The sequence below is a fragment of the Oryza sativa genome, chromosome 4 (genome assembly GCF_034140825.1).
Source record: "Oryza sativa Japonica Group chromosome 4, ASM3414082v1".
NCBI classification, from domain to species: Eukaryota; Viridiplantae; Streptophyta; class Magnoliopsida; order Poales; family Poaceae; genus Oryza; species Oryza sativa.
The window spans coordinates 1892007-1906947 of NC_089038.1; the positions used below are offsets into that span (position 1 = coordinate 1892007).

At 41.7% G+C, this 14941-nt stretch overlaps 1 protein-coding gene across 1 annotated transcript; it reads right to left on the reverse strand.

Annotated features, from left to right (window-relative positions):
* Nucleotides 1-7905: 7905 nt before the first annotated feature.
* LOC4334994 (probable indole-3-pyruvate monooxygenase YUCCA5) lies at nt 7906-10023 on the reverse strand. Its single transcript, XM_015778671.3, has 2 exons — nt 8872-10023; nt 7906-8776 (listed from the first exon to the last, which is right to left on the reverse strand). Exons 1-2 carry the CDS (start codon nt 9901-9903, stop codon nt 8549-8551), a joined length of 1260 nt encoding a protein of 419 aa, XP_015634157.1. The 5' UTR covers nt 9904-10023; the 3' UTR covers nt 7906-8548.
* Nucleotides 10024-14941: the final 4918 nt, after the last annotated feature.

Sequence of the window (14941 nt, forward strand, 5' to 3'; positions counted from 1 at the left end):
TGTACGTCAAGGAAATACCCTGAGGTTTAGTCGGTTACGATTGTATTTTATCTGTATTCTCGTATTCCGTTAGGGATATGAGTTATACCTTGTAATACGGACTCCTTCCCCTATATAAGGAGGGGTCCGAGTCCTTCCTGGGACACCAATTCTCTTGGAGATTATACATTCAATAATACACTCGGCGGATTCATCCCCGGACAGGAGTAGGGTATTACTTCTTGAATAAGAAGGCCTGAACCTGTATAAATCCTTTGTCTCCGAACCCATCCACTTTTCTAGCTTGATAGCCACCCCCTTTTAGTATTGCCGAAATCTTGTTTCGACACCGGTGTGTTGACATCCTTAGTCATCGCACACGCCGTGAACAAGACGGCGAAGAGCTCCGCAGTAGGGGTGAACCTGCATGTTCGGCACATCCAAGCGAACACGGCTAACTTGGGGAACGCCGATGGACTGAACTAGGGAAGCTTGACTTCGTACATCTCTAGCACGGAGGGCAGGAAATCATCGCAAGGAAGGCGAAGCCCCGCGGCAAAAAACGCGACGAAGACCACCGTTCGCCTATCCCCAGGCAAAGGGACTACGTCTTCGCCCGGACAGGACCCCTGGCGCTCTGCAAGAACACCAGTGAGAACAAGCTCGGCTAAGTCGGCCTCCTTGACAAGAGATTTGCCAAGGTAGCACGACCAGCCATCGCTAAGGCTGCCAGGGTCTTCGCCAGTTGATCCGGCCTTAGCAGGTTTTAGGGGAGCCATCGAATCCGTGGCGAGAAAGATCGTGAAAAAGGGGGGCGAAATGCTATGGCAAAAAAACTGCAAGTAGTGAGAGCGCGAGAGTTCGGTGGCAGTAAAAATGAGACGAGTGGGGGATTGACAGCGACCCGGGACGGGGTTATATAACCCGATCGCGCGACGGTTCGACTCCCGCCCAATCACAACCCGCCACGTGTCCAAGGGTAGGCAAAACGATAAATCCTATCGGGCCGGGCCAAACAGTAGAGGGCCAAAATAAAGAAAACAGACCAGCCCACCAAGCCTATTACTGTTCACAAGAATCCCAATACACTCAACAGTTTCGCCACAAATAGGTGAAATAAGAAAAGAACATTGATTGCCAGATCCGCTAACACAAAATGCTAGACCTTTTTGCAGGAACAAGACATAGGTTTCGGCAGGAATATTGGCCAAAAGGGGGAGCCTCATGGTATACCACATGATTTGCACGGTCTCGGCCGAAGCTCCCTACTCACCCTTGCCTGTGAGGGGCTTGGTACACCACGAGGACCTTCGGCCGGGCCTACCGAAACCAAGGACAAGCAAGGCCGCAGGCCGGAGGTAAGAGGCGAAGGTCGAAGAGACAACATAGGCGAAAGCCACTCGGCGAAAGCCATGGCATGGAGTATACAAGCTTCGCCGAAGATGGACCTTGCCGAAGGGACTTATGGCCGAAGGCCGCAAGGCGAAAGCCTTGCCTCGGAGGGCATGGGTTTCGTCGAGTATCGAACTTCATCGGGAGAAGGCCCAGCGGGCTATCATTCCTTCCGGAGGCTTCGCCAAGGACTGGGCCGAGTCACTTGCCCCATTAGGAGCCCATACAAGCAAAAGACACTGTATGCCCATAATGATGTCCCTATCATAAGGGCAACCATGTAAATTACTCTGTAAAGCCTAAACCCTAAGGAGGGAGTCTGTAATATGGCTATAAGTAGCCCCCTAGGGCCATGTAACAGGGGGATCTGAAAAAAATTTTACTAAACAATACAATTGTCTTTACTTCCAACCACTGTTGAGAGAACCACGTCTTTTGACGTGACGTAGTTGTCGAATCGATAACAGAAAGTAATGATGTATTCAGAACATAGATGAATAAATAGTTTATGAGAAAAGATATCTTAATTAAGTTAAGGTAATACTCTATCAACTGCTTCGGGCATCGGCTTACTCCTAGTCTACCAAGGAGACTCCGTCCTACAGCTCTAAGATTTACCCGAATGTGGAGGATTACGAAGGACGGACAGGGCTATCACCACCTGCCCTCTACCTCTACAACCCATAGAGCACACTGCATCTATGCTATTGATTACTACCCTAATCCCGACGTTATATAGAAGATTAATGTACTCTACCTAAGTAGAGCGATGAACCCACAACAATGAGAATATATCTCGCTTAAATAAGAAAAGTAAATACCAAAGGAGATCATGAATACTTACTTATAAAAGAAGCATCCGTCGAGGTACAATATCGGAGAGAGTGCCGAAATCTCCGGCACTCCTCGGAAATCCCGAAGAGAACTTTGACATTTGGGGCACTCCTTTCATAGCTTCCCCCACTCTATTCCTATATTCTAACTCTCCTAGAGAGTAGTCTAAATGTGTAAGTGAGTTGTACTCCACTTGTTGTCTGTCTTGAGAGTGAAATGGACAACTTTTATAGGGCAGTTATGACAGTTACTAAGGCGGCAACCACCCACAACCGTTATTGGGAGTTCATCCTGGTCCTCGACATGGTAGCAGATGGTGAGGGGAGCCGATGTCAGTTCGGCCAAACTAGGAGTTTGGCCGACCCTTTGATGCACCGTCTTCAGCCGCGCGGGCCTGAATGGACTCCTAAGGTTGGTGGGAATCTCCTTGCCAAAGTTGAGCCCGAGAGCCAGAATAGTGGTTCGGCCGAACTTCTAGATGGGCCGTTTTCAGCCGCACCGTCCTAGATGGCCTCTTGGGTTCAATGGGAACCTCCCTGCCAAAGTTGAGCCCGAGAGGCCACAACAATAGTTCGTCCGAACCACTTTTGGCTCCTCTCGGCCTCCCCGTTTGCCATGTCACTGTCCAGTGGGCACTCATGACCGTGCACGGGGGTTAGCCTCAAATATGTTGGTTTTGCTATGGTTTGTGGCCCACCAATCCGTGTACTCGTGTCTGATTAACTAGAGGTTTGCTTTGTCGCATAGCAGGTGGATTTCATCCATATTTCACCTGCATACAAATTTCACCAAGACTTGTGGAAATGGTTAGCAATAACCACTACCTTTAAGTTTGGTATTTCATTTTATATTCTTTTGTTTGCTTTTATGCAGGATTTAACAGTAGGATTTGGTACCTAAGGACCATCAACAGTGATAAATTATTAAATGCCACATTTAAAAGCCGTAAATAGTTAAATATCTCAGAAAATAAATTGATCCGGGTTTCAACAATTGAGAAAGCTACCATGGCGGTTGAAGAAGTTAAATTAAACTCAGTCTACAGTTCTTCAAGGCAAAATGAACCTTTTCCGTTAAATAATGGGCAAAAGGTGCTTAAGATAGTTGGGTCATGCAGAGTAAGATGAGTTTATTATAAGTGGGCCTAATTGTATTTTCGTTCCAGATCCTTTGGTGCAAAATTTATCTGATTTTTTAATGTGGTATTAGGTTTTTCCACGAAATATTAGCAGACAACCCATGGGCTGGCCCACTTGCAGTTAATATGAGCCATCCCTATTACGTATAGATTATGGGCTAACTTGCAAAGCCCAACAAATTAGAAAAACAAGAGTAAATTTCACAAACCCGTAATTTTTGGTCATATATAACACAAAACCACATACATTTCAATTTATTTTCAGGAAAAATGTTTGAAAGAACCCCATGTTCAAGCTCATATTATCTATTTGGCTGATAAATTTATATATAATAATTGTAAAAATACTCTTATTTTCAATACTTGTTTTTTTAGGTATTTTCAATACATGTTAATTATTGAAAGTATAAACCATTTTTGTGTTTATTCATTCAACCGGTTAATCTGTCAAATTGTGCAAAACTTTCAGTACGAGAGCGAGGAACAAAAATTAGACATGAGGAATGCTTTTTGAGCCTATTTATATGTGAATATGTACTGAAAATACCATATAAAATAATATAAATGAGTATTCTTCAGAAATCTTACGATCTAAGGCTGATAGAAGCAGATTGCGTTGCGCATATGGCATACCCCAAAACCCTGAGGTTTTCTAGCTAAAATTTACTGAAAACAACGAGACGAGGAGACAAGAGATTCCCAAGTCCCAACAGAAGACTTATGCATATATATTGGGCCAAATTTGAACTGGGCTGGACAAGCACCATGCACCATTTGTAAATTTGGACTGTACATGTGTCTATGTATCTTCCATATTCCTCTCTTTCCGTGCTCTTCTGGTTCCATTCCACTAAATTGTGTGCATTCGAAACATATGAGAATTTCACGGGATTTCTTTAGAAATTGTGCTGTTTCAACTGAAATTCACTGAGACTATTTAATTATGAACTGGCGGACAGGGAACTCTATACGCTCGCTGCAAGGACCAACAAACCGTTATCTACACATTTTCTTTTTCACGATAACACATAAACACTCCTGTGTTTTACCTTACCTTTTTTAATAAAATAAGAACAGTAAAAAAATAGAATTGTCACAATATTTTAGTACCTTCGTACTATCCGAAATATTCTTCTTTTTAGTGATTGCATCGTTTCACCTACACATGGTTATAAGCCATAACATTATTAGAAAAAAAAAATAAGGGTAAAACTTTTATGTTGTGTATTTTACTTGAAAGCGAATGATGAAAAATAAAATACGATGACAAAAAACTGAAGAGAAAGCTGATTCTTTTAAATTAAAACTAATTTCTAAATTTAAATGTTAGATGTGGCTGATGAAGCTGAAGAGAAAACGGAAAACGATGGAGGTTTTTATGTGCAACTGCATGCTCACATGAATATAATATGATCTATCTTAAAAATATGGTGACAGATTTTTTGGTAAAAATATGCCAAATGTAATTATAGTTTAAATCTAGTGCAATTGCTTATCTAATTAGTGTAATTACTTACATATAAGGACTTAAGTATGTAATTTTAGAACTTACATAAGTCTCTAAATTACATATGTAATTTACTATATTTACATGCTGATTATTTTTTCATGAAAAATATGACGATACATTTATAACAAATCCGATATAATAAGCATAGACTCTACAAGAGTACGATAGGAGCTTCCCTGTGGTCGATCGAGAAAGGAGCGAAGTGTGGACCAAACAGGTTTTTTTAGTTCCTTTACAGCAATGGTTTCCACAACTGAAGAAAGGGATACTTGTTCGTTAGGGTCCCCTTATTTTGTACAAATGAGCAGCAGCAATCACTGTGAAATTCACAGTGCAAAATTAAGTGCATGATGCTGCAGAATATTTGATGGGGATCATTTCATCATTGATGAGTCCCTTTCCACTTTGCTGCTTCTCGCTTCACCTTTTTTTTTCTCTCTTCCAGTAAGCTTAACCAACACCAAAGTGTGTGTAAACCACTTGACATTAATTAGTCGATTTCGCTGGACCCTTGTGTCCCTTTTTAACTCGAAAACTTCAAAAACACAATTTTTTGGTGCTTTTTTAGATGTATGTTGGGAGACAATATCCTGTAATTGTCAATTGTCATGCCGCATTCACATGTTTTCTTTTTGCTTCAGATATATTTATTTCTCTTTGACTCAAAAAGAAATTTGTGTTTTTCCACTCTTGGATGAACTACTAAATAAATTGAATGTGGCTTTTTTTTTCCATACAGAAAATTTACTCAGTACAATCCCAAACAATACAGAGCTGCACAACACCATTATTATTGCATAATCAAGCAGATGCAAAATACAAAGTGTGGAACTACTGAAGATGCTATATTGACATTAGTACCTTGTTCCATCCAAAACTGTGATGTTAATGTATTGGGTTTTTGTGTATCAGTAAATCTGTTGATACTGGTGTTGAGGATTCAATAAACTCAAATAGTTTGCAAAAATTTAACAAGCAATTAAAAGTTATCAAGGAAATAGTACAAAACATAGAAATCTGCTAAAAAATGAGAAATTTTATGGTCTTCGAGAAAGTACCTCGAGTTACCTAAATTTTAAACTAAAACTATCTCGAGGTGCTTAGCTAGTATACCAAATTTTATACTAGAAAATGTGGTACCTTCTGTTCTTCTGTTTCCAAGGATGTTAAAATTACTAAAAAAAACAAACTATACAGGGAACGGTGTTTTGCAACTCAGGTTCCTTTGCAAATGTGGTGGGAAAATTATCTCATTTTGATACGGTTAGTTTCTTTTACTTAACACTGCAGCAAAATCGGTTAGATAAATTTTATTTTCAGGCAAAAATAAGGGTAAATAATTATACAGTTCTATTGCAGGGGTGAAGTATAGTTGTAGCTCTTACCTCATTAGATTGTTCCTCATTAATTAACACAATTGATACCTAGCAAATTAACAGAGTCTGAACTTATAATCTTATTTATACAATGAACATAAAGAAAATGAGGGAAAAAACCTCATAAGAAAGTGGAAAACATACGGTCAGAATGACGCAACCAAAACAACAATGGGTGAACAAGGAAAAAAGTGAATCATATTCCGTTTTATGTAAAACCGAAAAGATGATCCGAGATCTGGTAGTCATCATAGGGACAGTATCACAAGAATATGAGTTGCATCAATTGAAACAAAAAATAAAAAGGAGAGAAAAAGAACAGTGGAAAGCTCTGGCACCTCAGGAAGCACAAGATGATGGGAAACAAAGGGTCTGAACTTTCATCTGTGCCCAACCAAATCTGCTTATGCAGTGATATTGATGGGGAGATCTGAGATGTCCTGTGATTTGCTGGGGACACTCTCTCCAAGGGGGCCACATGTGTTGGGACTACTCTCTCTTCCTAGCCTGTTCCCCTTTTCTTTTTATTGCTTAGTGGGGGCTTTATATCTACTACAGCTACCTGGGATACAACCCACACACAGCTAACAATTTGCCCTCCTTTTTTAATTTTTTTCAGATGAAATGATCATTCACCATGCATGCTGCATGCTCATCAGTGACCACTTGATTCTCTCATCATATGTATTGAGTTGCATGAAATAAATGAAACCCTCTTGGACCATAATAACTATCTGGATATTTTTGTTGGCACCTGAATTTGAAAGGATTCAAGGCCCGAATGTGTCCTACAATTTGCAGCATATATTAGCTATCTGCAGGGCAGTTCAGACTAGTTCTGAAAAATACTGAATGAATAGCAGGATCAGTTGCCCAACTGAAATTTTATATGTATTTTCATCATATCACTTAGGTGCAACTGTAGCACCTCAGAGAAGTTGTTAGTAGTTACATAATCATGTATGCACTTGGGGGCAACTGTGCCATAATCATTTGAGTGGCGCCTAACCCCTTCTCATGAACCTACCAGGCATGCATCTTTTTCAGATTTGAAAAGATATGGAGAGTGTGCGATACATTTGATTCTTGAAATTCTTTCCATCATAGCACATATTTATATCCATATATGTGGGTTTGCCTTGGAGTTGCAATTAAAACTGTAGAAAGGGAATCTAGCTATATATGATCATTTGCAGTGATTTTTCTCCTTTTTGTCAGTGGAAGTGATTCTGATTTTACTGAAGAATCTTGGAAATGGCCCAGGGCCAGGTAGAGGGCAGAGGATGAGTGGTGTGGCAGGGTGAGATCTATTGATTCTGACTTTGCTTTCCAGAGCACCAGGAGCCAATTGGAGACAGAACAGTGAGACCCAGATCCAAGTGTTGGGACAGCCAAAGGACAAGAAGCCAGGAATTCCACAGCCCATACCCACCCTACCATGTTTCTTGGTTCTTTGATCATGGCTCATGAAAGAGACATTTCATTTCTCCACTACCTTATTAGTTGTTCATCATATATATCCTACCTCAGCATACAGTGCTGCAACAGTAGTTTCTTCTTCTTCTTTTTTTCCTCGGAAACGCATGAGAGCTGCGCTCAAACTTATGCAGACAAAATATTATAGGCAACAGTAGTAGTAGTTCTTGCAAAAAAAAAAAAGGGAATTGACAATATGGTAAAAATCAAGCAAAACATTACACTAGTTATATATATATTCACTCTCAACTCTCAAGTAAAGAGTTGTTATACAAAGGGAGTTACAAAAGGTGATTGCAAAGATTACAAAAGAACTGTCACTGGAGAGGCAGTAACAACTAAACTAAGAGGTGCTTACTACTACTACTACTACTAATCATCATCATCAGATTAATTAAGGCCACTACATACTACTAGTAGGGGATATTATATAAGATTATACATACATATATAGAACAAAAGAAACAATAGGTCAATGACAAGAGCCTCATCTTCCATCAACTGGCAAGCTCACTTCTTCTGTACACCAGACGCCTCTAGCTGCAGTAAAAATCCCCTAGGGCTCTCACTTCCCACTGACGAGAGGGCTCCACCTTGTCTCTCTTTTTCTTTCTTTTTTTTTCAACTCTCAAATAATTAACCTTATTTTTTTTTATACTCTCCCACTCTCACTGCTGTGTCCTACAATATCACTAACCTAGCAACGTAGTATGATCACACTCTCCTAGCTTAATTTAATTTAATTCTTCAAGAAAGAAAGAAAGAACCAATCTTAATCAACAACGAATTTAACCAAGGGGATTGATGGATCGAGTAGCAGTAGCAACGGTGGCCGGCGGCGGCTTAGAAGATGACGGAGATGCACCTCCGGTGGCACGCCGTGCTCTTCTTGGTTGGCTTCGTCGCCTCCTTCCACACCCTGGCAAGGTCCTTGGCGGCGCGCATGGCGTCGGCGGAGGCGCCGGAGAGGCCGCGCCGGGTGAAGCCGACGGCGTACAGCCCCGACTCACCCTTCCATCCGTTGGGGAACGCCGTCTTTGGGTACCCGTCCTTGTTGAAGAAGTCATTTCCCTGAACAATTTCACAAATCACGTCAGCTAAGATGTTCTTGATAGAATGATTGCGTCATCAATGGCAATGGAACAGTGATTGGATTGGGTGTTTACCTGGAGCCATTGGGGCACATTGCTGCGGTAGCCGGTGGCGAGGACGACGGCGTCGAGGGCGATGACGCGGCCGTCGGCGAGCTCGGCGAAGCCCCTGCCGAAGCGGGCGACGCCGGGGACGACGGTGATCTCGCCGGAGCGGATCCTGGCGAGGGCGCCGTAGTCGAGCACCGGGGTGCGGCCGGTGGTGTTCTTGAGCTCGAGCGGGCCGGTGGCGGGGCGGCGGATGCCGAGCTTGGCGAGGTTGCCGAGGACGAGCCAGGCGAGGAGGACGAGGATCTTGTCGACGAGCCAGAGCGGGAGCCACGCCATGAGCAGCACGGCGAGCTCGAACGTGGACTTGCCGAGCACCTCCCGGGGGAGGACGTGGACGGCGTCGCGCACCACCATCGCCGGGCGTGCGCCGTGGTCGCACAGGTCCAGCGACACCTCCATACCGGAGTTGCCGCACCCGACGACGAGCACCCTCTTGCCGCGGTACGCCTCGCCGGACTTGTAGTCGGCGACGTGCACCACCTCGCCGCCGAACCCATCGATCCCGGGGATGTCCGGGACGACGCTCTCGGCGTTCTCGCCGGTGGCGACGACGAGCCAGCTGCCAATGTACTCCATCTCGGCGCCGGCGGACGAGGAGGCGCGCACGCGCCACAGGCCGGACGTCTCGTCGTAGCGCGCGGAGAGCACGGTGTGGCCGAAGAGCGGGTTGATGTCGAACGCGGCGGCGTAGTCCTCGAGGTAGTCGATGAACTGGCGGCGCGTCGGGTACTCCGGGTAGTGCGCCGGGAACGCCATGCGCGGGAGCTCGCAGAACTGCTTGGGGAGGTGGAGCTTGAGGCGGTCGTAGGTGCGCTTCTGCCACAGCGACGCGATGCAGTCGGCGCGCTCCAGCATGGTGAACGGCACGCCCTGCTCCCGCAGGCTCGCCGCCACGGCGAGCCCCGACGGCCCGGCGCCCACGATGATCGGGCCGCTCACCCAGCTCGTCTGTGGGGAGAAGAGGCTGTCCATGCGATCACTGTGTTGGAGCACCATGGCTTAGCTTGCTTGGATCGATGAAGCTTAGACTTAGCTAGTTGAGGAGTATTTTGGAAGGAGAAGCTTGTGTGTGTTGCTTGTGTTGTGTTTGTGTTGGTTTTGCAAGTGATTTGTGTTGGTGGATAGGAGGTGAGCAAGGGGTGCTTAAATAGAGGTTGTATGAGAGAGCAAGGAAGAAGAGAGAGAAAGCGATTGAGAGAGTGTGTGTGATGATGGAAGAGAGAGAATCATCATAAGCATACTTAGCGTAGGAAAAAAAAAGGGTAATCAATGATATTAGAAGATATATAGAATCTAACTCCCTTTTTTGAATCAGGCATGTTAGTTAACTAATCTAGCTCGAGCTCTGGTTTTGGTTCTGGTTCTGGGCTCGGCGAAATCACGAGAGAATTTTCGAACTGATTTTGTGGCCTTAATTAATTAAGTAATTTTTTTTTCTCGTTGGCTTGATGAGAGAGAAATTAAGATTCTAATTAGTGATGAGGCATAAACACATGCGGTGATGCCCTAGGCACGTACACCAGCAGCCCACTGTTTGGGGTTAGGGGGTTAGATTCCCCAGCCCTCATGGGTTTGAAGCTACACATTTTTGTATATATTGAGATTCCAACTCTTTGCTGCAGTTAAGCGAGCATGATGTGTGTTAAACTACCTTGTTAATTGGAGGTTTGGTCAATAAGGGTAACTAACTAAGCATGAATGCTCATGGCGTTGGTTAATTTGTTATTCACCCCCTGTCACAATGTCACCTGCGTATATTCCGAGCAATAAATGCATGGTTGTTGTTACCGTTGTACTCTATTTATCGATGATATTCCCTGCTGAGAAATTGTGCTAAAATGATAAATTAATGGAGCTGAAAATGTCTTCTCAATGCAAGTAATTACTACTTAAGAATGAGTAGTTTCATAAGAGCAAGTTTAATAGTATAGCCCACTATTGGCTCCAATTCATTTATAACCAATCTAATAGCCAATTCATACAATAGTTACTTACTATAATATTAATATATGGTCTCACCTGACATACACACATTGCGTCTTGAAGTCCGTGCTGCAGCTGGCTACAGATCTGTAGCCCGCTGCTTTTCTCTCTCATCATTTATCTCATTAAAATATGTTTATAGCTGATTAATAGCCTGCTATTGTACCTGCTCTAATCATGATATGAAAGTGAGTTTCAGGGAGTTGGCAACAGGTTATATGGACATTTGGAGGTGCATACACCTCTGTGCACTACTATTTTTACTCTTACAGAATATATGTGGATTACCATATATTTTTTAAGCTACTAAACGGTATAATTTTTATAAAATTAAATATCTATTTAAGTCTTTAAGATTACTTTATTTAAAAAAAACTTTTGAAAATGAAAGTCTTACACATAAGTTTGCTTAGTTCTTATCACAAATGAAAATGAGTGGTAAAATGCAAATTAAGAATGAGAAATGAAATTAAGTAACGGATTTTTTTCGCGGACGCGTAAAAGTATTGCACGTCAATATATTAGAATAAAAGAGTTTTTTTTACACAACGCAATCGGAAAGACCGGCTTATGCCAAGGGAAGGGAGAAAAAACAAAACCAAGGAAAAGGGAAGAAACTACTACGATGGCTAAACGTAACTCCAATCAGCGGAAAGGGGGCGAAGCCAAACTACACTCCCATGAAATCCCCAAAAGTAGCAACGCTAGCTAAAGACCATAGATGGCCATTCCAAAGGATGGACTCTAGAACCACTGAGACCGAAGAGAGTGCAGAGTCGAAAACCCTGGAGTTTCGTTCCTTCTACAGTTGCCAAGAGATCAGGAGGACCAAGGAGTCGAAGCCAGCACGGAGATACTCAGGTAAACAGGCCCTAGAAGATGGCCACCATTCCTGAAGCCAGCTGCCATGGGGAGGAGAGAGGCAGCCCAGCTAGGAGGTGACAGCATACGGAGCCAGACCTGCCGAGCGAACACGTAGTCGAGGAGGATGTAATTCGTCATCTCAAGCTCCTGAGCGCAAAAGGGGCAGGCCGAGTGACTATCAATGCCATGCTTCTGGAGGAGATCGACCGTCCAGCAGCGCTGCTGAAATGCAAACCATAAGAAGAACTTGAAAATTAAGTAATGGATAAATATATAGACAATTTTGTTTATATGAGAAAGGTTCACAGTAATAATATTGGCTGGTGAATGGGAGGGTTCAAACTTTGTTTCTATTAATATACTGAATTTTATGTTAGTTTTACTCTTCTTTTTCCCAACCGGGAAGAGGTTTACAATCTAAGAAGTAATACAAACTAAGACAAAATAAGCATGCATCAGGCAAAGTTTTCTCATTATCTCAAAGTATGATCAGGCTCCTAAATGATTTAATATTTTTAACTAAATATTTTGTATATGCATTTGCATGGACGGCTAACGATGCGTTTGTTCGCGAGGTTTGCTGGAGATTTCCAGCAGCACTCAAAACAACGAAGGTCATTATCATATGATTAATTAGATACAAACAATTATAAATTTGAATAATGTAATTATTTGATTTTTTTAAGAAACTTCTATATAAAAATTTTATGCACAATACGCATGGTTTAGCAGTTTAAGAAATATAATGTGCTCATGATAAACGATGAAGTAGCTAGCTGGCCTAACTGAGAAACTGTTCAGAACTCAAGCCTAAGTTGGCACAACAGTGGATATCAAATAGCAATTAGTTTTCCTAGACATAATATAAAAATACACTTTTTATCCATATCATTTTCAAAAATTGGAAACTATTTTGCATATAATTTAGTTAGAATATACATAACAACACAGCACAGCACAACAACCACAAATTGATTGTTGATAATTAATTTGCACACAAACACTTTCCATGGTCAAAAAAGTTGTGTCAAATATATGTCACTGCCAAGCTGGAGCATCATGCAGCTAGAGATCACCCTTGTGATATACACTACTCTGATGAAACCGTGTGTAACATGAAAACAATCGATCAGGGAAACAAAAGGGGTACCAACTGGTGCCATGCTGTTAAAGGTTCAGCCACCACCATCCAGTGCAAGTTCCAAGGAGACCAATCACCAAATTCCAAGTGTAAAATGATAGCTAGTCAGCATTGCATGCATGCATGCAGCAACCTGCAGATGGGTCCCTTTTCCTTTACAGTGCATTGCCAGCATTTGCACTGTACATCTAGTGATCGATGCAGACACAGATTAAACTGTGATCAAGCTAGCTGATGATGCCTTTTTTTGTGATTCCCTATCCAACTAGTGTGTGTTGTTGCTAGTCATCTTGATCCTCAATATGCAAGCTGAGGTCTCCACCTCACCATGCCACCTTTGAGCTTACCAACTACCCAAAAATTCTCCTCCTCCTCTCCCAACTTTGTGAACTTCTTTTGTGCAAATCATGATCTCGTTCTGAGGATCTCCAATAAACTAGGAGAAAGGCATGCACAGCTCAAAAGCTTTGCTGTACAACTCTTGTGTTTGTCATGGGCATCTGAGGGTCTAACTGTAGATATATGGAGTGAAAGTTGGTTGGTATTCAAATATATATGGCATCGTTTACAACGCGCTATAGCCTTGTACGTTTCCAAATGATCGAGATCGAAAAGTTATATTCGCATGCGTATCTAGGCATGCATGCACCATTTAGAATTGGATGGGGGTAAGATAATACAAAAGAGTTACGTTGATCTCTGTGTTTACAAACAGACGTCATCTATGACGTATGCAGCCAAATCTCGAAATCTTATGCATAACTAAAATAAAAATATGCAAAAAAAATATTAAGATTTAGTATGTAAAAACATACTAGTAGACGATTTTCATGAAAAATAACATCGTGTAGTTATATTCTAATAGCTTTAAATCTGCACTGGAGATAATGTCGGTGGAGAAACGCCCAGAGTATTCCGGCTAGCTCTACAAGGTGATGGGCTAGACGACCTGGGTTTAAAGCCTCACTCCTTTTAATTATTTGATATTAGGACTTTCCCTAATATTCGCGTCTTCTTGAGATAATGTCGGTATCCAAAATAACAAGTAAGAACATTACATGTTTCACTTCATGCATGCATGGATGCCTCTTAGCTTGATGGTAGAGTGCATTTCCGGCCAATAAATTTCACTAGAATTTCCTAGATATATCAAAACCAGTTAGTAAAAAATAGAGTAAATTAAATTTCATAAAACTACATATACTTTAATCAAACTATTGCAAAACTACAGATTTAAATATGTGTATCACAAAACTACAGATTTAGTACAAAATTTATCATCACAGAACTACATATTTAATATATATATCGTATCACAGATTTAATGATGAAATTATCAGAGAATTACACATTTTAGAGTTTATGTCCATACAATATTGATGTTACAAAGGTGATAAAACTGACATTAAATCCGTAGTTTTGTGATAGATTGATCAAAGTAGCTGTAGTGTTGTGAAATTTACTGGAAAATAATTTCCATTGTTAATTCTGATTTGGATACCGCACGATCTCCTCTTTTACCTGTAAATCCATGCATATTAGTCCAACAGTTATACTCGTCTAAATATAACCAGCAGCTGCTGAGCAGCTTCATATCCGATGTGTCTCCTTCGTTGTTGCAAAAATATTACATCTGCCGACCTATATTTATCAAGAAGAAAATTAAATAAGCAAGACAAAGAAAAGGTATGACGCAGACATATTTTCTTACACAAAAAGGAGCTTTCAAGCGTCCAAATTTTGAAGAGCTCCAAGCAGCTTCCTGCTGAATTGGCCACATCTAGCTAGCTAGCCCTAAAAAGGTGATACCAACTCAGTCACTTGCATCTCCTCCCATACCCCTGCCATGTCATCTCATTATCTGCAAATTCTAATTAAGCAACTGGGCTAGCTTGACTTTCTTCAAATATTAGTTAAAAACTAAGTTTCCAATTAGTTTAATTAATTATCTAGTGCTCAATTTGTTTGTTTCAGGAGTAGTGCTAGTGCACCCATACCTTATATACCTAACATATATAACATTATGTATTGTATCTTTTCTGTTTT